Source organism: Glycine soja, chromosome 7, assembly GCF_004193775.1.
Source record: "Glycine soja cultivar W05 chromosome 7, ASM419377v2, whole genome shotgun sequence".
NCBI classification, from domain to species: Eukaryota; Viridiplantae; Streptophyta; class Magnoliopsida; order Fabales; family Fabaceae; genus Glycine; species Glycine soja.
The window spans coordinates 17,570,103-17,592,610 of NC_041008.1; the positions used below are offsets into that span (position 1 = coordinate 17,570,103).

The 22,508-nt window shown below is 40.2% G+C and overlaps 3 protein-coding genes across 3 annotated transcripts; all 3 read left to right on the forward strand.

Annotated features, from left to right (window-relative positions):
• The first annotated feature begins 12,268 nt into the window (after positions 1–12,268).
• On the forward strand, positions 12,269–13,504 carry LOC114420450. Its single transcript, XM_028386342.1, has one exon. The coding sequence runs from the start codon at positions 12,269–12,271 to the stop codon at positions 13,502–13,504; it is 1,236 nt and encodes a 411-aa protein (XP_028242143.1).
• Positions 13,505–13,628: 124 nt separating this feature from the next.
• LOC114420451 lies at positions 13,629–14,426 on the forward strand. The gene has a single exon (XM_028386343.1). The coding sequence runs from the start codon at positions 13,629–13,631 to the stop codon at positions 14,424–14,426; it is 798 nt and encodes a 265-aa protein (XP_028242144.1).
• A 7,716-nt stretch (positions 14,427–22,142) lies between these two features.
• Positions 22,143–22,508, forward strand: LOC114420453 (uncharacterized mitochondrial protein AtMg00860-like). Its single transcript, XM_028386344.1, has one exon. The coding sequence runs from the start codon at positions 22,143–22,145 to the stop codon at positions 22,506–22,508; it is 366 nt and encodes a 121-aa protein (XP_028242145.1).

Below are 22,508 nucleotides of genomic sequence, written 5' to 3' on the forward strand. Positions count from 1 at the left end.
TGGCAAAGGCAACTTTTTTATGGTCCAATGTTTTACTTAACACATTTGCAATATCTGATAGCATTTTATGGTTAAGGGGTTTAGTGTGTTGTGTGTTGAAGGAAATACTTGACCTTTATGCCATTTGGGGGACAATCTATATGTGAACGGTGGATGACGAATTGTCTATGGTGGGCCAATAATTCAACAATCTTTATTGCTAAAAATCCAATCCAAGATGGGAGAACCAAGCATCTCAATGTCAAATTTCATGCTATGAGAGAAACTGAGAAATATGGAGATGTTTAGTTGATGTATTGTTGTCTGAGGAGCAAGTGGCTGACATTTTAACTAAGGCACTTCTATGTGCCAAGTCCAATGAACTAAGAAGCAAGCTCGGAATCTTTAAGAAAATATTTAAGTAGTAGTGTTAAATTAATGACTTGTAATTTTGTAAAACTTTTCTGAATTACTTTTTTTCCCGCTGTAATTATGTTTGCTTACTGTTGTGGTAATGTTCTAATTAGTAGGTACGAGTTTGGTCTAATTTTGGGTAAATTTGTACACCAATGACAGTGGGTACATGTCCTTCTGCTAACAGCAAGTGTGGGTATGATGTAATGCTGATATTTCATAATTTCTCATAATCTCATGTATTTTACACAAATATGAATGGGAAGTATGAAGAATAGTGTACGACTATACAACAAATATGAAAATTGCTTTGCTTTCTTCTCCGCTCTTCTTTTTTCTTGTTTTTCTCATTGTTATGATTCTGTTATGGTTATATGGTATATGATGTCTTCATTTAACATTATTTTATACATAGTGGACGTCTTAAGAGAGTAATAGCATTTGTATTTTTGCTTGGACATAAATAACATAGAATAGAATAAAATGACAACTTTATTGCAAGTGTAGGAGCTAATTCTCATAGTTAAGTGTTAGGTCGATTGGCAAGTGCACCAATTTGTTCAAGTAGTAATTAAAATGGTAAGTTCGAGTATCGTGTCCACAGGGAATTTGTTATACTTGGATGACACATATTCAATTCGTAAACAATTTTAATTGTAGTGAAATAAAATGAAATAATTTATTCGTGTTTCAACTTCCTAAAATAATTTTTCTAAGCTTAAAAACACATAACAAAGACAAACGCAGAATTGTATAATAGAACAATTACCAAGATGAATATGTTGGGGAGTATTCTACTAAACTTTCTCTTGACGTCACTAAATAAGTTTTTTTCTATTAATATTGTTTTAATGTTCTTTGCACCTTTAAATTACTCACATGAAAGAGCCTAGCCCTTCTAGTTTCGTTCTTGATTCCTCAACAAACTCATTCTAAGCAAGCTGCATTATGCAAAAGATGCAATATTTACTAGATTACTACACACTATTCCTAGAAATGCAAGCCTCTAGCTGCTCTACCAAGTTCTAAGGACTAAAAGCATTTTCCAATACCCAAAGCCTAATAAAACATATGAATGGGTGATCAAGCCACAAATATGGAAAATAAACACAGATAGAAGCAGAGAACAATAGCAATAATATTAAATAGATAGTTAGAGTTTTTAAAAAAAGGGTGCTCAGTGGAAAAACTCCCCAACAATGAAGTGTTTAGCCCTCCATTAGCAAGGAGGGCTTAATACAAGGATGAAAATGATGTGGGGATGAAAGGGTGAAGTAAAGATGTGAAGAAAAAATGTCTTCTTTCAGCCTTGGTGCCATGTTCCTTCCTTTCTATGCTGCTTGACGCTTCATTTCCCCTTTTCTTCCAGTTTTTAAAGGACTATTGGACTTCTCAGCTTACGAGGGCACACTCAACAAGCATGTCTCACTGAGCAAGAGTTAGTGGCTGGGCACTAAGCGAGCTTGGATGCGCTAAGCGCGAGAAGAGACAAAATCCTTGCTGGGTTGGCTGGCTTCATGCTCAGCGTGCTACTCTCTGACTCAACATTCTCTAGGGTTTCGTACTCGCTTAGCGAGCTGACTTCCTCGCTAAGTGGATAAGCCTCGCTTAGCCAATCTAGCTCGCTGAGCGAGCCCTTCAGCAGCATTTCAAAATCTTCTCTTCTTTAGCCTAAAAATCCAAATAAGTTCAACATTAGTCATCCAAATGAAGTTTCCACTGTATGAATTCACACAAAAATAAATTATTTACAAATCTCACAAAAGAAACCATAAATTAGAGGAACATTGCTACTTTTTATCCTATTTTTAATGCATTTATTACTCATGAATAACAATTAACAAACTCCACCAAATTTACAGTTTTGTTTGTCCTCAAGCAAAAGAAAATAACAGTGGTCAATCAAATCAATTTTTGTCTGATAAGAATCAATCACACTAACAGAGATGACTGAACATGCATCAACCAACAAACCCTCCGAAATAGAGTGCATTACATTTAGAGATATGAGCATGTGTATTGAGCAACAAAAGTGAAATAAATTAGCAAGCATGACAAATATCAAGGAAGGTTGACCAATCTTTATCCTCATGGCTACTGTTTCTCTCATGCACACAATTGTTTCAGGTGATTTCTTCATATAAATAACTAACACAATCCCAAACTTTTGCATATCATCTCATTTCATACACCTATGTACACAAAATGTGGATTTGCAGGACTTTATTTGGCTTGTAATGAGGATGGGCTATGAACAGATTCATGGTTTTTCTTGGATGCAACACTTAGGTTTTAGAAGAGCATTCTCTATTTAGATGTAGACTTTTCATGTCATGCCTTTAACTTCTTCATATTGCACTTGTCCCTATATTAGCATCATTCAATAATCACACAGGCATCCATGCTTCAGAATTATTTGCCATCTACTTTCAATTTATATAAATTCATTGTTTTTTTAGAAGAGAAGCATGATTATGTCGTTTCCTGTAGTTTTCCACAAGCTGCATGATGCTGATATACTCATTTTTCATGCTTTAATAGAATCACCACCCCCCCCCCCCCTCAAAAAAAAAAAAAATTGAACCAAACAAATTTCATCAAGACAATGTTATCCTAAAACCTAGAACAAGGTGTGATATAATTGATTTACTTCAGCTAGGGCTCAGGATAATGTTTAATCATGCTTGGCTCGATTCACACTACTCACCGATTTACAACAATTAGTTTCCCCTTCGCTATTTTCCTGTCATGCAAGCTAACATTTTCACTCATGCCCCTAATTTCCACACTCTATCTCTCTACATAAGCAATCTTGTTCGAGGTTTATGATTTCACAGTGCAGGTCACTCATGTCATGCAATCAATTCAGTTCAGATCAAGATATCAAGATAAACATCATTTACTAAAAATGTTCAAAATATAGCTATCATGAAAGTGCTAAGCAAAACCACTATTTAAATACAAAAAAACAGTAAAAATAACTAAATAAAAACTGTCTGAAAAACAAGGGAATTAAAAGGAATCCTGTCAATCATCAGTCCTATGCTAGTGTGGGTCATAGGTCCCAAGTCCCTTGTGTTGTAGTGACATCTGCTACATAATCTATGTTTGTATCTGCCTCTGTTGCACCTGTGTCCTCCTCAGCCTCCTAAGCTGGATCCTGAGCCTCTAGGGTGTCCTCAGCAGCCTTCTCATCCTCCGGAGTGCCCTTAGCAGCCTAGACCTAAGCATCTTGGGCCTCAGGAGCTTCACCCCCCCAAGAAAGGAAGGCTGAACTCCGAGCCAAGCCACCTGCGCCAGATACTCCTGCATAGACATGATCAGTCGCTGTTGGGATAGGTTCTGTATGCTCTGCATCACCAGGAAAAGGCCATGATGGATACTCTGCAGCATCGGCATGATCTGGTCACTGCTAGACATGGAAGGACCGGCTGGAGCTGGTACTAGTGCTGGAGGTGGAGGGGTTGGTGTATCTGTTGGAGCCTAGGCCTTGGCCTTGCGGGACCTTGGAAATGCAATACATGGATCATTAGGGTTCCAGCAGTTCTACCAGATGTAAGCCAAATTAATGGTCGGGCTCAATGACTCAAAAGTCAGGGAATCGTGGAGTAATGAGAGCTAAAAAGCCTAAGCGAGAGGAGTTGGACTGGGCTATCTGAGAGATTTGGCATGAAATCATGGAGCCCAAGTCCATGTCCATCTTCATAACCAAGCCATAAACAAACCTTGCTCTGTCCATATTAAGGTCAAAGGTATGAGAAGTGGGAGCAAGGTTGGAGTAAGAAAGGACACTCCAAGTCTGAGCTAGAGTGGTCAGGTCCTTCCTCAGCAGCTTCCAAGGAGCCCCCTCAGCATTTAGAACAAACCCCTGCCCTGGTAAGCATAACTTTGCTGTAATAGCCTGATGGTCAGGGTGAGTGTGGCCGTAACGGGAGTATGTTGGGTATCTCTCCCTAGGCTCAAGCACCACTAGGGTTTCTAGAAATGTGTTCAATGTGGCGGCATCGAACTTAATCGTCTTCCCCCGCACCTTGCATTGCCTGGAAGAACGGTCTTCGGGATCATAGAGATTAGAGTAAAACTCCTTAACTAGTGCCAAGTCTATGTGGTTCTCCGTCTGGCGTGTAAGGTTCTTATGCCACTAACGACGCTCTAACTCCTGAAGGAACTCATCATAGTGAGAGTAAGCCAACTCAACATTCCTCTCTGGGAGGATGTTCCTCTAGTGAACATTTGTCTTATATCGCTCCTGTGCAATTTCAGACACAAATCTGAATGTGTCATAGGGCTCCTGGGGCCTGGAAGATGATGCACATCTCTTTTTAGAGGCCATATGTACCAAAACACAGAAAATAATTGAAATTAGTCAAGACTCTTATTGAAAATAACCTAACAAAAACAAGTAGTGACATAGGATGGGCGCCGCGAAATGAGCTTGCTTAGCACACCTTACAGAACTGACCATAAAGCGCTTAGTGCGACAGCACAATAACAGTAACAATGGCTTAGGGCCAGCAATGCGCTTAGCCAAAAGACATTGGTGGCTAAGCGAGTGTGACTCGCTAGCCTTATTTCAAACAGAGAAGGAATTGTGCTTAGCGCGACAGTAAACTGAAAAAGACATTGGCTTAGCGCCACTAGGCACTTAGCGAGACTAACTAGAGATAACAGCTCGCTAAGCCTTATTTATAACAGAGAAGTATTTGCACTTAGCGCACATGGCGCGCTTAGCGCATGAATAAACATTCAAAAATTCAAATTACTTTGGACTTAGCGAGGCAGGCTCGCTATGCCCAATTTTTATTACAGATGGGAAATTGGGCTTAACGCGAGTGTCGCGCTAAGCCACTATTGGAATGCAGAAAGCCTCAAACAGTCAGATTAAGTTAAGTATACTCGCTAAGCGCAGATGGCAAGCTTAGCGAGTTCATCAAATTCCAGAAAAATTCAACTAACAGCATAGACTCGCTAAGCCTTAAGGCACTGGCTTAGCGAGTTCATCCCCAAAATGCAGAAAACAAAGATCAACTTCATGAACTCCCTTAGCGCACAAGGCGTGCTTAGCGTGTTCATCCCAAAACCCAAAAATTCAAAGAAACGTATGAACTCGCTTAGCAGCACAGGCTCGCTTAGCGAGTTCATCGCAATCCCAAAAATGGAGGCTTGCGAGCCTCAACTCCTTAAGCCACCAAACAAGCTTAGCAGCTTAAGGCTGAGCCTAGAACTCTAAACATTCATATACTAACCTAGAAATACTAACTAATCAACACAGATAAAATCATTTACACAGAATCAAAACATACTAATAACAGAAAACATGGCTTCTATCCTAGGGTTTCATATAGACAAAAATTTAAAATAGAAGAAAGGATAACTTACTTGAAATGCAGCCAGAGAGTGAAATGTGTAATGATTAGCGACATGCTAATGATGAGGAGTAGATGAGAGAAAATTCACAGTTATAAGAGTGGCAAAAGTAACTGCCCTAAGGCAATTATGTTTTCTTTTTGCAGTTACAATTTGCTCGCTAAGCGAGAGTGTCATGCTAAGTGAGCACTCTATGACGTTTGAATTTTTAAAATTTTAAAACTCGCGCTTAGTGAGACCATCTCGCTTAGCCCAATTATCAAATTTACAACTAGAGTAGTTTTTGGGCTTAGGGCAAGAGTATGCGCTTAGCGAGATCTGCAGTTGTGATTGGTCTGCAACTTTCGCTAAGCGAGCCATGATGCACTTAGCGAATTAAGTGAGGGTGGGTGCAGTGGTGTTGGTGCGCTTAGTGAGAGTGTCTCTTGCTCAGCACATAGGATAAGACTCATTTAGCGCGGGTGTCGCACTGAGCGAGTTGGATGAATTGATTTTAGCTAAGTCTTATCTTATCCAGTGAGATTTCAAACAAGCCTGTGACCAACCCCATTCCTCAAGTTCACTCCCTTCCACTCTTCTATCCTAGAAGTATCAACTATAACAAAATTGACACTAATAAATTTAAACACACAAAAATAAAGGTTGAAAGAGTAATAAAGCTGGGTTGCCTCCTAGTAAGCGCTACTTTAACGTCGCTAGCTTGAAGTATGTAACCCGCTATGGGTCTTGAAAGTGCAGGATGGTGGTTAACCTCATAATGCTTCCACCATGATACAATTTCAGCCTTTGACCATTCACTACCCATCTTTTCTCAAGAGTATTTGATTGAGGATCCACCAATTCCACTGCTCCATAAGGCCTCACCTTTTTTATGGTGAAAGGTCCAGACCACTTGGACTTCAACTTTCCCAGAAATAGCTTGAGTCTTGAATTGAAAAGCAAGACTTGCTGCCTGGTTGAAAATTCTTCTTCAACAGCTTCTTGTCATGGTAAGCTTTCACCTTCTGCTTGTACGACTTGGATGATTCATACGTATTCAAACTCATCTCCTCCAGCTCCAAGAGCTGCAACTTCCTCTTCTCCCTTGACAGAACTTCATCGAAATTCATACATTTTAAGGCCTAGCATGCCTTATGTTCCATTTCCACTAGTAAATGACAGGCTTTCCCATAGACCATTTGGAATGGGGATAGTCCTATGGGAGTTTTGAAGGTAGTCCAATAAGCCCATAAAGCATCATCTAGCTTGGCAGCCCAGTCCTTTCTTGTAGAGGTCACAGTCTTCTCCAATATCTTCTTCAATTCCCTATTAGAGACCTCGACCTGACCATTTTTTGTAGGTGATAAGGTGAAGCCACCTTATGTGTTACACTGTAGTGCCCCAACACCTTCTGAATTTGGACATTGCAGAAATGGGAGAATATGTTCTTCTTTAAAATTTTTACCATAGTCTTGCATCATTCTTCGGAGTAGCCACTGCCTCAACCTATTTAGAAACATAATCAATGACCACCAATATGTACTCATTCCCATATGATGAGGGAACAGGACCAACAAAGTCAATAGCCCAGCAATCAAAAACTTCCACCTCGATGATATTCTGCAGAGGCATTTAATTTCTTCTTGATATACTTCCTGTCCTCTGGCATTGGTCACATCGAGTTACATGCTCATGCATATCTTTGAAAATTGAAGGCCAAAAGAAGCCAGATTGCAAAACTTTTGATGTTGTTTTATCCCCACTGTAGTGACCCCTACAAGGAGAGTTATGGCAATGCCACAATATGCTTTTGGACTTATCCCTGGTCAAACATCTTCTCAGGAAATTGTCAGCTCCAATTTTGAACAAATATGGGTTATCCTAAATATAGAAAAGAGCATCATGCAGGAATTTTTTTTCTCTGCTTCCAATTAAGATCCTTGTGAATGATTCCTGCAGCCTTATAATTAGTGAGGTCATCAAACCATGGTCTTTTATTCACAACCAACAATGATTCATCTGGAAACTCAATGCAGATTTCCAACTCCTTGTGTGTGACTTCTTCATTAACCAGTCTTGATAAGTGGTCAGCTACCAAATTTTCTGATCCCTTCCTGTCTTTAATGACTAGGTTGAATTCTTGAAGCAACAAGATCCATCTGATTAGCCTTGGTTTAGAGTCAGCCTTTGTTAGAAGATACTTGATAGCTGCATGATCTGTGAACACAGTGACTTTTGATCCCACCAAGTATGAGCGAAATTTTTAAAGTGCATAAACAATAGAAAACATTTCTTTCTCGGTAGTAGCATAATTCAGCTGAGTGTTATTTAGGACTTTGCTTGCATAGTAAATGGAGTGAATCACCCTACCTTTTCTCTGTCCCAGTACCGCACCAACTACATAATCGCTTGCATCACACATTAACTCAAACTCCTGACTCCAATCTGGTGTTGTAATCACAGGGGCAGGTACTATTCTGACCTTTAGAGTGTCAAATGCCCTTAAGCACTCTTCATCAAATAAAAACACAACATCCTTGTTGAGTAGGTTACTCAAGGGCTTGGCAATCTTTGAAAAATCCTTAATGAACCACCGATAGAATCCAGCATGTCCTAAAACACTCCTGACTCCTTTTACATTGATTGGTGGAGGCAATTTTTCAATAACATCTATCTTGGCTTTGTCCACTTCGATTCCCTTAAAAGAAATCTTGTGCCCCAGAACTATCCCTTCATGGACCATAAAATGACACTTTTCCCCGTTTAGCACTAGATTTGTTTCTTCACAACGTTGTAATACCAACTCCAAGTTAGTCAGACAACAATCAAATGATGATCCAAATACTGAAAATTCATCCATGAATACTTCAATATATTTCTCTACCATATCAGCGAATATTGCCATCATGCATATCTAGAATGTAGCTGGTGCGTTGCACAGCCCAAAGGGCTTCCTTCTATAAGCAAATACTCCAAATGGACAAGTGAATGCAGTCTTTTCCTTATCAATGGGGTCAACAACAATATGGTTGTACCCTGAATAGCCATCCAAGAAACAGTAGAATGATTGTCCAGCCAACCTCTCAAGCATCTGATCTATAAATGGAAGAGGGAAATGATCCTTTCTCATTGCATCATTTAGTTTTCTATAATCAATGCACATGCACCAACCTATGACTGTTCATGTTGGGATAAGATCATTCTTCTCATTTCTCACTACAGTCATTCCACCCTTCTTAGGAACCACTTGCACCAGACTTACCCAAGCACTATCAGAAATTGGGTAAATGAGTCCTACCTCCAACAGCTTGAGAACCTCTTTACGTACCTCTTCTTTCATTGAAGGATTGAGCCTTCGTTGTGGCTGTCTTATACTCAGCTTCCATCATGATCTTGTGCATACAATATGAAGAGTTGATTCCCTTGAAGTCTGATATATGTCATCCAATAGAAGCCCTATGTTTCTTCAAGACTTCCACCAATCGGGATTCTTCCTCATGAGACAGAGAGTTACTGATTACTACCGGTTTTGCTTCATTGTCCTCCAAAAATACATACTTCAAATGCTCTGGAAGGACCTTTAAATCTACCTTGGCTTTCTCTGTAGGGAAATCTTTTTTCGGCTCTTCAAATGGACCTTCCTTTGATGGACTTACTTTCAAGCCATCCAACTTCTCCAGACAATTTCTCAGTTCTTTCTCCTCCTCTTTTGTGAGGCAATCAACAACATTTATCAATGCTTTCTCCAATGGGGATGGATACGTCATACTTTGAACCACCATAGCAACTTCGTGCTCAACTGCTTCCACTTTGAAACATGCCCTGTGGTCATTTGGATGCTTGATTGCATCGAAAAAGTTAAAGGTAACCTTCTGATCATCAACACTCATTTCCAAGTTATCATTGCCCATATCAAGTACACATTTAGCTGTCAACATGAAGGGAGAACGTAAAATTAGTGAAATGTTTGTATCCTCTTCAATGTCCATTATAACAAAATCTATAGGAAATGTGAATTGTCGGACTTTGACTAACACATCTTCCACCACTCCATAAGGTCCTGTGATCAAGCGGTCTGCAAGCTGAAGTGTCATTCTTGTGGGTGCAATTTCCAAATTCCCAATTCTCCTGCACATAGAATGTGGCATCAAATTGATGCTAGCCCCCAAATCAATCAGTGCTTTTCCCACTAACACAACCCTATTGAACATGGAATGGTTACACTTCCTGGATCCTTGAACTTTGGTGGTAGAATTCTTTGAATAACAGCACTACAATTTCCTTCCACCACTATACTTTCATTGTTGATATATTTGCCCCTTTTGGTGAGGAGATCCTTCAACAACTTAGTATAAAGTGGCATTTTCTGCAAGGCTTCTCCAAAAGGAATTTTAATCTCCAGCTTCTTGAAAATATCGAAGAAACGAGCAAAATATCGCTCCTTGTCCTTCTTAGATGGCACCAAAGGGTATGGAGTTTCCTTAATCAGGTTGGGGATTGCCTATCTTTTTCTCTCTCTAGCCAACTCACTTTTGGTCCTCCTCTTTCCAATCTTTTTTCTCTCCACTCCTTCGATCTCTCTCTTTTTATTTTTCTCCTCATTTTCTATCTCCTCCTTCTCACTTGTTTCTTTTTCTTTCATCTCCTCTCCTTATCCTTCCTGTTTTTCCTCTTCTCCTAGCTCTTCTTCACTGCCTTTACTCTTATTACCCACTAGCATTTTCCCTTGACTTCTAGTGATCACAACCTTACACTCCTCCTTTTTTACTGTGCTTGCTCCAAAATTTCCAGAGGAATTTTCAGCTAACTGTTTAGCCAACTGTCCCACTTGAATTTCCAGATTTTTGATTGCTGACTTTGTGCTCTTATGATTGGACATCGAAACCTGCATAAATTGAGTTAGTGTGTCTTCTAATTTGGTGGTCCGCTCATACAGATTAGGTCTTTGGTTAGAAGGTCGATTAGAGGGACCTCCTTGGTCTTTTTTAAATTGATTTCCAGGGTGTGACCGTGATAACTGCTAAATAATTGTGAATTAATAGTAAAGAATTATTCAAATTTTGGCCTGAAATTAATTATTTAGCAGTTATTTATGATTAAAAGTTAGAAAATTAATTAAATTGAATTTTTGGTTGTAGATACAAAAATTGGAGTTACATTAAGCAAAAAAGGCAACAAAAAATGAAGGAAAGGAAGAAGTCTGAAGCAGGCCCAGCCCAACACGCGCGCTAAGCGCGTGTCACGCGCTAAGCGTGTAAGGCAGTGCAGGCGCTAAGCGAGGCGTTAAGCTCGAAGATGCAGAATCCGTTACGTGCGCTAAGCGAGGGCCACGTGCTAAGCACGCGATCCAACAAAAACACACGCTAAGCCTGCATCTCGCGCTAAGCGCGCGATCTGAACGCGCTAAGCGCGAGGTGTCGCGCTAAGCGCGCTTACAAAGGCCCAAAACCCACTTCAGCAGCTATAAATAGAGAGTCAGTCCAAGGGAAACAACACATCTCGCCTCAGAGCACTTCTCTCAGCATTCTAAGCCTAAGCTCTCCCTTTTCTCTCTATTTTCTTTGTTTTTATTATCCCCATTCTTTCTTTCACCCCCAGTTGTAAAGCCCTCAATGGCCATGAGTGGCTAATTCCCTAGCTAGGGCCTAGCAGGCCTAAAAAGCCAACGATGTATGGTGTACTTCAAGAGTTATCAATGCAAAGAAGATTCATTCCAGGTTTTTCTGTTCTAATTCTTTTCTTTTTATCTTGCATTCATTTCTTGAATTTCTTTTGGGTTTTATTTGCTCGGAAGAGGGTATCTCCTAATAAGGGTTTAAGGATTAATGCTTGCATCAGTTTTAGGGGTTATACGCTTGGGAAAGGGTAACACCTAATAGAACATCTTAAGAAAAGAATCATCGGGTCAGCATTGCTAGGCATAGAATGATAACTCAATGCCCACGCATTTAACAACATCTAGAATTTAACCTTAATGCATTTTAATTATTGAGTCTTCGCAAAGGCATTTGGGAGATAGGTAGTTAAAATAGGCTTGTCATCGTGAGGCATCAGGGGCAAGTAAAATTAATAGATGTGGGTAGAATTGTTACAAATGCATTGGTAATGAATATCATATTTACATGCATCGTAGGACAATTGGGTTTGTCCGGTCTTGGCATTTATATTAATTATCTTTCTAAAACTATTTGATCTAGTAATAGCAATCTATTCTTGCACTTATTCCTGTTTTTACTATTTTACTCTTACTTAAAAATTGAAAAGTATTTGCTAAAGTGCAATAAAATCCACGTGGAAACGATACTCGGATTTTCGAGGTTTACTACTTAGAGCGATTTGGTACACTTGCCAAAGTCTCAACAAGTTTTTGGCGCCGTTGCCGGGGATTTTATTTTCGCACTTAATTGCCATACTATATTAGTTTGTAAGCCCAACTCTTCTTTTCTTGGCTTATTCTTGTAGTATTCTTTCTTTTCTCTTCTATTCTTTCTTTCACCCATAATTGCACGGGTAGTGACTTTTTGTTTTTATGCGACTTAGAATTGCATCTGGAGACGTTGTCCCTATTAACTTAGAAATTGAAGCTACTTGTCGGCATAACAACGCTGCAAGAAGAAGAAGGGAACAAGACACAGAAGGAAGTAGTTACACCCCACCTCCTCTTTCTCCACATTACACTGAAATGGACGGGGAACTGGCACGAAGAGTCACACTAGAGGACTTCTCTAATACCGCCACTCCTCTGTTCTTCATAAGTATTGCAAGGTCAGAGGTTCAAGCAGCCAATATCTCCTACCCGCACTCCCTTATTCAGCTAATCCAAGGGAACCTCTTCCATGGTCTTCCAAGCGAAGATCCATATGCTCATCTAGCCTCATACATAGAAATATGCAACACCATCAAAATCGCCGGAGTCCCAGAAGATGCGATACGCCTTAACCTCTTCTCCTTTTCCCTAGCAGGAGAGGCAAGACGATGGTTGCACTCTTTCAAAGGTAACAACTTAAGAACCTGGGAAGAAGTAGTGGAAAAATTCTTAAAGAAGTACTTCCCAGAGTCAAAGATCGCCGAAGGGAAGATGGAGATTTCTTCTTTTCATCAATTCTCGGATGAATCCCTTAGCGAAGCACTAGACCGTTTCCACGGATTGTTAAGAAAGACACCAACACACGGATACAGTGAGCCAGTACAACTAAACATATTCATCGATGGCTTGCGGCCTCAATCGAAACAGCTACTAGATGCATCTGCAGGAGGGAAGATCAAACTGAAGACTCCCGAAGAAGCGATGGAGCTCATCGAGAACATGGCGGCCAGCGATCAAGCAATTCTTCGTGACCGTACCTATGTCCCCACAAAAAGAAGCCTCTTGGAACTCAGCACGCAGGATGCAACCTTGGCACAAAAAAGGCTGTTGACGAGGCAGATAGAAGCCCTTACTAAAACCCTCAGCAAACTGCCTCAACAACTACAAGCGGTAAGTTCTTCCCACTCTTCTGTTTTGCAGGTAGAAGGATGCCCTACATGCAGAGGAACCCATGAGCCTGGACAATGTGTAAGCCAACAGGACACCTCTCGAGAAGTAAACTATATGGGCATACCAAATCACGGATTCCAGGGCTACAACCAAGGGAACTCATCCGGATTCCATCAAGGGGCAGCAAGATTCAATCACGGGCCACCGGGATTTAATCAAGAAAGAAACTTCACGCAAGGTTCAGGGTGGAGAAATCAAGGAAACCAATATAAGGAGCAAAGGAACTAACAACCATACCAAGCACCATACCAGCACCCTAGCAAAGGTCCGAAACAGCAAGAAAAGCCCACCAATATAGAGGAACTGCTGCTGCAATTCATCCAGGAGACACAATCACATCAAAAGAGCACGGATGCAGCCATTTGGAATCTGGAAGTTTAAATGGGCCAATTGGCACATGACAAAGCCGAGCGACCCACTAGAACTTTCGAGGCTAATACAGAGAAAAACCCGAAGAAAGAACGCTCAAGAAGCAAGAACGATGACAGAAGACGAGGGAACTACGGATAAGAAAGAGGAAGAAACAAAAGAGGAAGAGAAGCTAGAGGAAGAAGAGAAGGTAGTCTCACCACATAAAACCAAGAGTCAAAAGGCGAGGGAAGCTAAGAAGGAAGAATTGCCAGTCTTGCCGCAGGATCTTCCGTATCCTAAGGTGCCAACCAAGAAGAATAAAGAGCACTACTTCAAGCGTTTCTTAGAAATATTTAAAAGACTAGAGATCACCATGCCATTCGGGGAAGCCTTGCAACAGATGCCCCTCTACTCTAAGTTCATGAAAGACATCATCACTAAGAAGGGGAAATATATAGATAGCGAGAACATTGTAGTAGGAGGCAACTGTAGCGCGATCATTCAAAGGAAGCTACCTAAAAAGTTCAAGGACCCCGGAAGCGTTACCATCCCATGCACTATAGGAAAAGAAGCAGTAGATAAAGCCCAAATTGATCTAGGGGCAAACATCAACTTGATGCCCCTATCAATGTGTCGACGAATTGGGAATCTAAAAATTGATCCCACTAAGATGACACTTCAATTGGCAGACCGCTCAATTACGAGACCATACGGGGTGGTAGAAGATGTCTTGGTCAAGGTTCGCCACTTCACTTTTCCGGTGGACTTTGTTATCATGGACATCGATGAGGACACATAAATTCCCCTTATCCTAGGTAGACCCTTCATGTTGACTGCCAACTGTGTGATAGATATGGGGAACGGAAGCTTGGAACTGAGTATTGACAATCAAAAGATAACTTTCGACCTCTTTAAAGCAATAAAGTATCCACGGGAAGGTTGGAAGTGCTTCAAGATAGAAGAAATTGACAAGGAAGATAATGTCAATATTCTGGAACCACATACACTTCACTGGAGAAAGCAATGGTAAATAAGATGGACTGTCTCACCAGTGAAGAAGAAGAGGATCTAAAGGCTTGCTTGGAAGACTTGGATCGGCAAGAAGTCATCCCTGAGAAGGAAGCCTGTTTTCAGATGTTAGAGAATAAGGCTCTGCCCGAGAAAAAGAAGGTTGAATTAAAGGTATTGCCTAAGCATTTAAAGTATGTGTTCCTGAAGGGTGACACCAAACCTGTAGTAATTAGTAATGCACTAACACAGGAAGAAGAGAACAGGTTGGTGGACATCCTGAGGAAGCATAAGGAAGTAATCGGATGGCATATATCTGACTTGAAGGGAATCAGTCCTTCGTACTGCATGCATAAAATAATGATGGAGGACGATTACAAGCCTATTCGACAACCTCAGAGGCGTCTGAATCCAACTATGAAAGAAGAAGTAAGGAAGGAAGTGCTTAAGTTGTTAGAGGCTGGACTCATATACCCTATCTCTGATAGCGGTTGGGTCAGTTCGGTACAAGTGGTCCCCAAGAAAGGTGGAATGACAGTCGTGAAGAATGAAAAGAATGACCTAATACCCACACGAACTGTCATGGGCTGGCGGATGTGCATTGACTACCGCAAGTTAAACGAAGCCACCCGGAAGGACCATTTTCCATTGCCCTTCATGGATCAGATGTTGGAAAGACTTGCAGGGCAAGCATACTACTGTTTCTTGGACGGATACTCAGGTTATAATCAAATCGCGGTGGATCCCAAGGATCAGGAGAAGACGGCCTTTACATGCCCTTATGGTGTTTTTGCTTATAGGCAAATGCCATTCGGATTGTGTAATGCACCAGCTACATTTCAAAGGTGCATGTTGGCCATATTCTCATATATGGTGGAGAAGAGTATCGAAGTTTTCATGGACGACTTCTCGGTTTTTGGACCCTCGTTCGACACTTGTTTGGATAATTTAGAAAAGGTATTACAAAGGTGTGTCGAAACCAATTTGGTATTGAATTGGGAAAAGTGCCAATTTATGGTTCGAGAGGGTATTGTTTTGGGTCACAAGATCTCATGTAAAGGAATAGAAGTTGACCCAGCAAAGATAGATGTCATCGAGAGGTTGCCACCACCACTGAATGTCAAAGGCGTCAGAAGTTTCTTGGGGCATGTTGGCTTTTATAGGAGGTTCATTAAGGACTTCTCAAAAATCGCCAAGCCCCAAAGTAATCTGCTGAACAAAGACGTAGCCTTTAAGTTTGATAAAGATTGTTCAACAACGTTCCAGACACTGAAGCATAGGCTCACCATAGCACCAGTAATGATTGCCCCAGACTGGAGCAAGGATTTTGAATTGATATGTGATGCTAGCGATTATGCAGTAGGTGCAGTTCTGGGACAAAGTCATGACAAGGTTTTTCACGCCATATATTATGCCAGCAAAGTCCTAAATGAGGCACAATTAAATTACGCCACTACAGAGAAGGAGATGTTGGCCATTGTTTTTGCCTTAGAAAATTTTGGTCTTACTTGATAGGATCAAGGGTCATCATCTTCACTGACCATGCCGCCATCAAGCATTTGCTAGCTAAGGCGAATTCGAAGCCGAGATTAATTAGATGGGTCCTGTTGCTACCAGAATTTGATATCACCATCAAGGATAAGAGAGGATCCGAAAACGTAGTGGCTGACCATTTGTCCAGATTAAAGAATGAGGAGATCACCAAGGAGGAACCAGAGGTAAAGGGCGAATTCCCTGACGAATTCCTCTTACAGGCCGACACTCGACCTTGGTTTGCGGACATGGCCAACTATAAAGCCACCGGGATCATTCCAGAAGAATTTGATTGGAATCGGAAGAAGAAATTCTTGCATGATTCACGCTTCTATGTCTGGGATGATCCTCATTTATTCAAGGTAGGGGTCGATAATTTGTTAAGAATATGTGTTACGAAGGAAGAAGCGCGAAATATTCTTTGGCACTGCCACAGTTCACCCTATGGTGGTCATCACAATGGGGACAGAACGGCGGCAAAAGTGCTACAATCGGGTTTTTTCTGGCCCTCCATTTTTAAAGATGCCCACGAGTTCGTGCGATATTGTGATAGATGCCAAAGAACAGGGGGAATCTCACGAAGGAATGAAATGCCATTACAAAATGTAATGGAAGTTAAGATTTTCGACTGCTGGGGCATAGACTTCATGGGGCTTCTTCCTTCTTCATACGGGAATGTCTACATCTTGGTAGCTATGGATTACGTCTCCAAATGGGTGGAGGCCATAGCCACACCAAAAGATGACGCCAGAGTAGTGATCAAGTTCTTGAAGAAGAACATCTTTTCCCGTTTTGGAGTCCCAAGAGCCCTGATTAGTGATGGGGGCACGCATTTTTGTAACCATCATCTGAGAAAAGTCCTGGAGCAATACAATGTGCGACATAAGGTAGCTACAACTTATCATCCACAAACAAATGGCCAAGCAGAGATCTCTAATAGAGAGCTAAAGCGAATCCTCGAAAAGACAGTAGCATCATCAAGGAAGGATTGGGCTTTGAAGCTCGATGACACACTCTGGGCCTACAGGACAACATTTAAGACTCCCATTGGCTTATCACCCTTTCAGTTAGTATATGGGAAGGCATGTCACCTACCAGTAGAGTTGGAGCACAAAGCATATTGGGATCTTAAATTCTTAAACTTTGATAACAGTGCATACGGAGAGAAGAGAAAGTTGCAGTTACTGGAACTCGAAGAAATGAGGTTGAACGCTTACGAATCATCTAGGATTTACAAGCAGAAGGTAAAGGCGTATCATGATAAGAAATTACAAAAGAAAGAATTCCAGCCAGGGCAGCAAGTACTACTCTTCAACTCCAGGTTGAGATTATTCACAGGAAAGCTGAAGTCAAAGTGGTCAGGATCGTTCATTATTAAGGAAATCAGACCTCACGGAGCGGTAGAATTGGTGGACCCTCGAGAAGAAAATTATGAGAAGAAATGGATCGTCAACGGACAACGCTTAAAAATTTACAATGGAGGACAACTAGAGAAGTTGACGACCATCATGCATTTAAAAGATTCTTGAAAGAAGCCCTATGTCTAGCTAAAGACATTAAACTAAGCGCTGGTTGGGAGGCAACCCAACATACTTATGTAAGGTATTTATAAGTATTTATATTCTGTCTTTATTATATTTTGCAGTTGTTATTTCAGGTTAAAAGAAAAAACAGGGGCCCTCCGGACTCGCACCAGAGTATCAACGTCCATATCTGAGGCACCCCCTACTTCTCAGCCTTCCGCTCCATCACCTACTGATCTTCATGCTCAGATGTTGCGGTCTATTCACACAGGACAGGAGACCCTTATGGAGAACATGCACAAGCTGTCCTTTCATCTACATATGGATCCACCACTGATCACTCCATAGGTCTATCGTCAGCGGGTCGTCTGGCCATGAGACCAGCTCTCCACTGACAGGGGGGAAGAGCCCTCTGGAGATGCTGCAGTTGATGAAGACCTCATAGCAGACTTGGCTAGTGCTGATTGGGGTCCATGGGCAGATTTGGGAGGCGGCACAGGACACTGGTTTTATTTTTCTTGATGTTTTTGTTTATGTTTAATGTTTATGTTTTATGTCTTTATGTTTTATTTGGTTTCTAGTTATTATGTCTTAATTGTAGTTTTATGTTCAAAATGAAAAGCAGTGGTAATAATATTAGATTTGAGCATATGCGTGAATAAATAAATTGCATGATAACTTGAGAAATGACAATTTTGAGTTTGTTCTAAAAGGTCCAACACTGGAAAGGCTACTAGTCATTGGAAAGCACTGGTCTTGGAAGCAAAAGTCAAATCAAGGAATGAAACATGATTCACGGAAAAGGAAAGGTTAGCTTGATGGAATGAAGACACATCTGGTACGCCAATACTGAATTAATCCCGGTGAGAGTGTGACCTTAATTGTGAGAGAAAACGCCTGTTTTTAAGCTCTTAGTTTTGCATCATTCTTGGACTGTTAAAATTAGTTACTTAAGGTGGATATGATCAAGGCCATGTTTGTTTTATTTTACCCACTCAGCCAAAAAGCCAACCCAACATAATTTTATCCCTTGCACCCATATTGAGCCAAAAAGAATTATAATGATTTATTTGAGTAAACCCCTGAGCCAAGAAATTGATATTCCTAACCTTGTGTAGGATTCTAAGAGAGCAGTAGGGTTCCAAATGCTTATAAGGCCTTATTTTGGGGGATTTTGAACAAATGGGTAAAGTAGCCAAGGTAATAACACACATTAGAACACCTCTAAATAATTGTGAGCCCATTACTATTATTATTATTATTATTATTATTATTATTATTATTATTATTATTATTATTATTATTATTATTATTGTTATAAAAAAAAGAAGAAAAAAAGAGAAAGAATAAGAAGAGAAAGGGCAAAGAAAAAAAATGAAAAAGAGAGGTTTCAGTGGAAAGTGCTGAAGGCAAAAAAGGCTAAGTGGGAAATAGGTCTTGGCAAGACCTTAAATTTTTGGAATGTATGCTCTCTTATAACCTTATATTTTGAATTTCCAAGAAAAACCATGATTCTTTGTTAGCCAGGCCCCATTACAAGGCATGAAAGTCCTTAGTGACCCACCGAAGGTAATTAAGGCTAACCTTAACCAAGATGAAGTACAAAACTCTTGAGTTTTATTTACAGGTTGTTAAAATTGCAAACACTTGACCAGGCACTTGTGAGTAGAGAGAAACACCAGTTTTGTAAGGAAGTAAGGCAAGCCGGACCTGTTGGAATTCCATATAATTGACTTGTTTCTGCTCTTGTGTTTATGCTTTTATTTCAAGATCATGACAGATGCAAAGAGACCAGCCAAAGGATCAAGGAATTGAAGTCATGGAGAGTGTTGGAATGATTGGAACTTGCTTGAGAAAATTTTTGCTTAAGAATGGAATAATTTTATTCTTTTTATTTGCTTGGGGACAAGCAAAGTTTAATTTGGGGGATTTTGATAACTGCTAAATAATAGTGAATTAATAGTGGAAAATTGGTCTGAAATTAACTTAGAATTAATTATTTAGTAGTTATTTATGCTTTAATTTGGAAAGATTTAATTAATTTTGAATTCTGATTGCAGATGTGAAAAAGGGAGGTACAACAAGCAAAAAGGAGCAAAAATAAAGAAAAAGAAGAAGAAAATCAGACGAAGACCCAAGCCCAAATTTTCACCTATAAATAAGAAGGTCAGCCTAGCAAAACACACACACTTTCAGAGAGCTCAGTTTTCAGACTTCTGGCACTCAGTTCTCTCCTTCTCCTTCCCTTTTTCTTATATTCTTATTACCTTTCTTTCACCCCCTTCTCATTGTAAAGCCCTCTTGACTATGAGTGGCTAAACCCCTAGCTAGGGCCTGGCAGGCCTAAAAAGCCAATGATGTATGGAGCATTTCAAGAGTTATCAATAAAGAGAGGATTTCCTTCCAGGTTCTTTATTTACCGTTCTTTCTTATTTATCCTGTATTTCGGACCTTATTTTCTGTTAGGGTTTAGTCCACTCGGGAGAGGGTAAAGCCTAATTAGGGGTAAGGAATGAATACTTGAATCTATTTTAAGGGTTAGTCCATTCGGGAGAGGGTAAAGCTTAATAGAACAATAAAAGGAAGAAATTATCGGGTTATCATTAGAGGGTTTTCCTTCCAGGTTCTTTTATCTGCTTTTCTTTCTTATTCTGCATCTCAGTCTTTATTTTCTGTTAGTCTTTAGTCCACTCGGGAGAGGGTAAAGCCTAATTAAGGGTAAGGAATGATTGCGTGAATCTGTTTTAAGGGTTAGTTCACTCAGGAGAGGGTAACGCTTAATAGAACAATAAAAGAAAAAAATCACAGGGTTAGCATTGACCCGATGCCCATACTTTAGCAAACATATAGAATTTAATCTTAATGCATCTTAGTTATTGAGTCTTTGCAAAGGGCATTTGGAAGATAGGTAATTAAGGTAGGCTTGTCATCATGAGGCATCAGGGGCAAGTAGATGGATAGATGTGGGGCAGAATCAGTTCACTGGTATTGATAACAGACAAATCTTGAATCCATATATCTAGGCTGATTAGACTTTTTAGGTTTTAGCAATTTTATTATATAGATTTTATTCCCTATTTTATTGTTTGAAGTTTCTTATTCTATTGTTGGGTTTTCTTAGAAGTAGCTATTCCTTATTTTACTGTTGGGTTTTCTTAGAAATAGTTATTCCTTATTGTTGGGTTTCTTAGAAGTAGTTATTCCTTATTTTACTGTTGGGTTTTATTAGGAGTACTTATCCCCTGTTTAGGAGTAGGTATTTAGGCTTATTAGATTTAGTAATATTTTATAGACTTTATTCTTTATTTATTGCTTGAGTTTCCTTTAATTTAGAAGTAGCTGCTTAGATTTAAATTACTTTATCTTTATCCTTTAATCTTATCTTTAAATCTTTTATCTTTTCCTTATCTTATCTTTTATCTTTCTTTATCTTTTATTTCAAATTTCTTATCCCTTGCTAGATTTAAATTGCATTTAATTTTATACACTAAATTTACAATTTGCAAACTAAAAAGTACTTCACATAAGTGCAACAAAATCCCTATGGTACGATACTCGACTTACCGAGAGATTATTACTACGAGCGATTTGGTACACTTGCCAAAGAGCTAACAAAGATATTGCCTGATCATCTAAAGTATGTGTTCTTGGAGGAAGATAAACCTATAGTAATCAGTAACGCACTCACAACAAAGGAGGAAAATAGGTTGGTTGATGTCCTCAAGAAATACAGGGAAGCAATTGGATGGCATATATCGGATCTCAAGGAAATTAGCCCTGCTTACTACATGCACAGAATAATGATGGAAGAGAACTACAAGCCAGTCCGACAACCCCAGAGGCGGCTGAATCCAACAATGAAGGAAGAGGTAAGAAAGGAGGTACTCAAGCTCTTGGAGGCTGGGCTCATATACCCCTTCTCTAACAGTGCTTGGGTAAGCCCAGTACAGGTGGTTCCCAAGAAAGGTGAAATGACAGTGGTACGAAATGAGAAGAATGACTTGATACCCAGACGAACTATCACTGGTTGGCGAATGTGTATCAACTATCGCAAGCTGAATGAAGCCACACGAAAGGACCATTTCCCCTTACTTTTCATGGATCAGATGCTAGAGAGACTTGTAGGGCAGGCATACTACTATTTCTTGGATGGATACTCGGGATATAATCAGATCGCGGTGGACCCCAGAGATCAAGAGAAGGCGGCCTTTACATGCCCTTTTGGCGTTTTTGCTTATAGAAGGATGCCATTCGGGTTATGTAATGCACCAGCCACATTTCAGAGGTTCATGCTGGCCATTTTTTCAGACATGGTGTAGAAAAGCATTGAGGTATTTATGGACGACTTCTGGGTTTTTGGACCCTCATTTAACAGTTTGAGGAACCTAGAGATGGTACTTTAGAGTTGAGTAGAGACTAACTTGGTACTGAACTGGGAGAAGTGTCACTTCATGGTTCAAGAGGGCATCGTCCTAGGCCACAAGATCTCAGCAAGAGGGATTGAGGTCGATCGGGCAAAGATAGACGTCATCGAGAAGCTGCCACCACCACTGAATGTTAAAGGGGTTAGAAGTTTCTTAGGGCATGCAGGTTTCTACAAGAGGTTTATCAAGGACTTCTCAAAGATTGCCAGGCCCCTAAGTAACCTGTTGAATAAAGACATGGTTTTCAAGTTTGATGAAGAATGTTCAACAGCATTCCAATCATTGAAGAATAAGCTTACCACTGCACCTGTAATGATTGCACCCGACTGGAATAAAGATTTTGAACTAATGTGTGATGCCAATGATTATGCAGTAGGAGCAGTTCTGGGATAG

Bases quoted from the DNA above. Each gene is read 5' to 3' on its own strand.
- LOC114420450 (XM_028386342.1), top strand. From the start codon at position 12,269: ATGCGACTTAGAATTGCATCTGGAGACGTTGTCCCTATTAACTTAGAA.
- LOC114420451 (XM_028386343.1), top strand. From the start codon at position 13,629: ATGCAGCCATTTGGAATCTGGAAGTTTAAATGGGCCAATTGGCACATG.
- LOC114420453 (XM_028386344.1), top strand. From the start codon at position 22,143: ATGGTTCAAGAGGGCATCGTCCTAGGCCACAAGATCTCAGCAAGAGGG.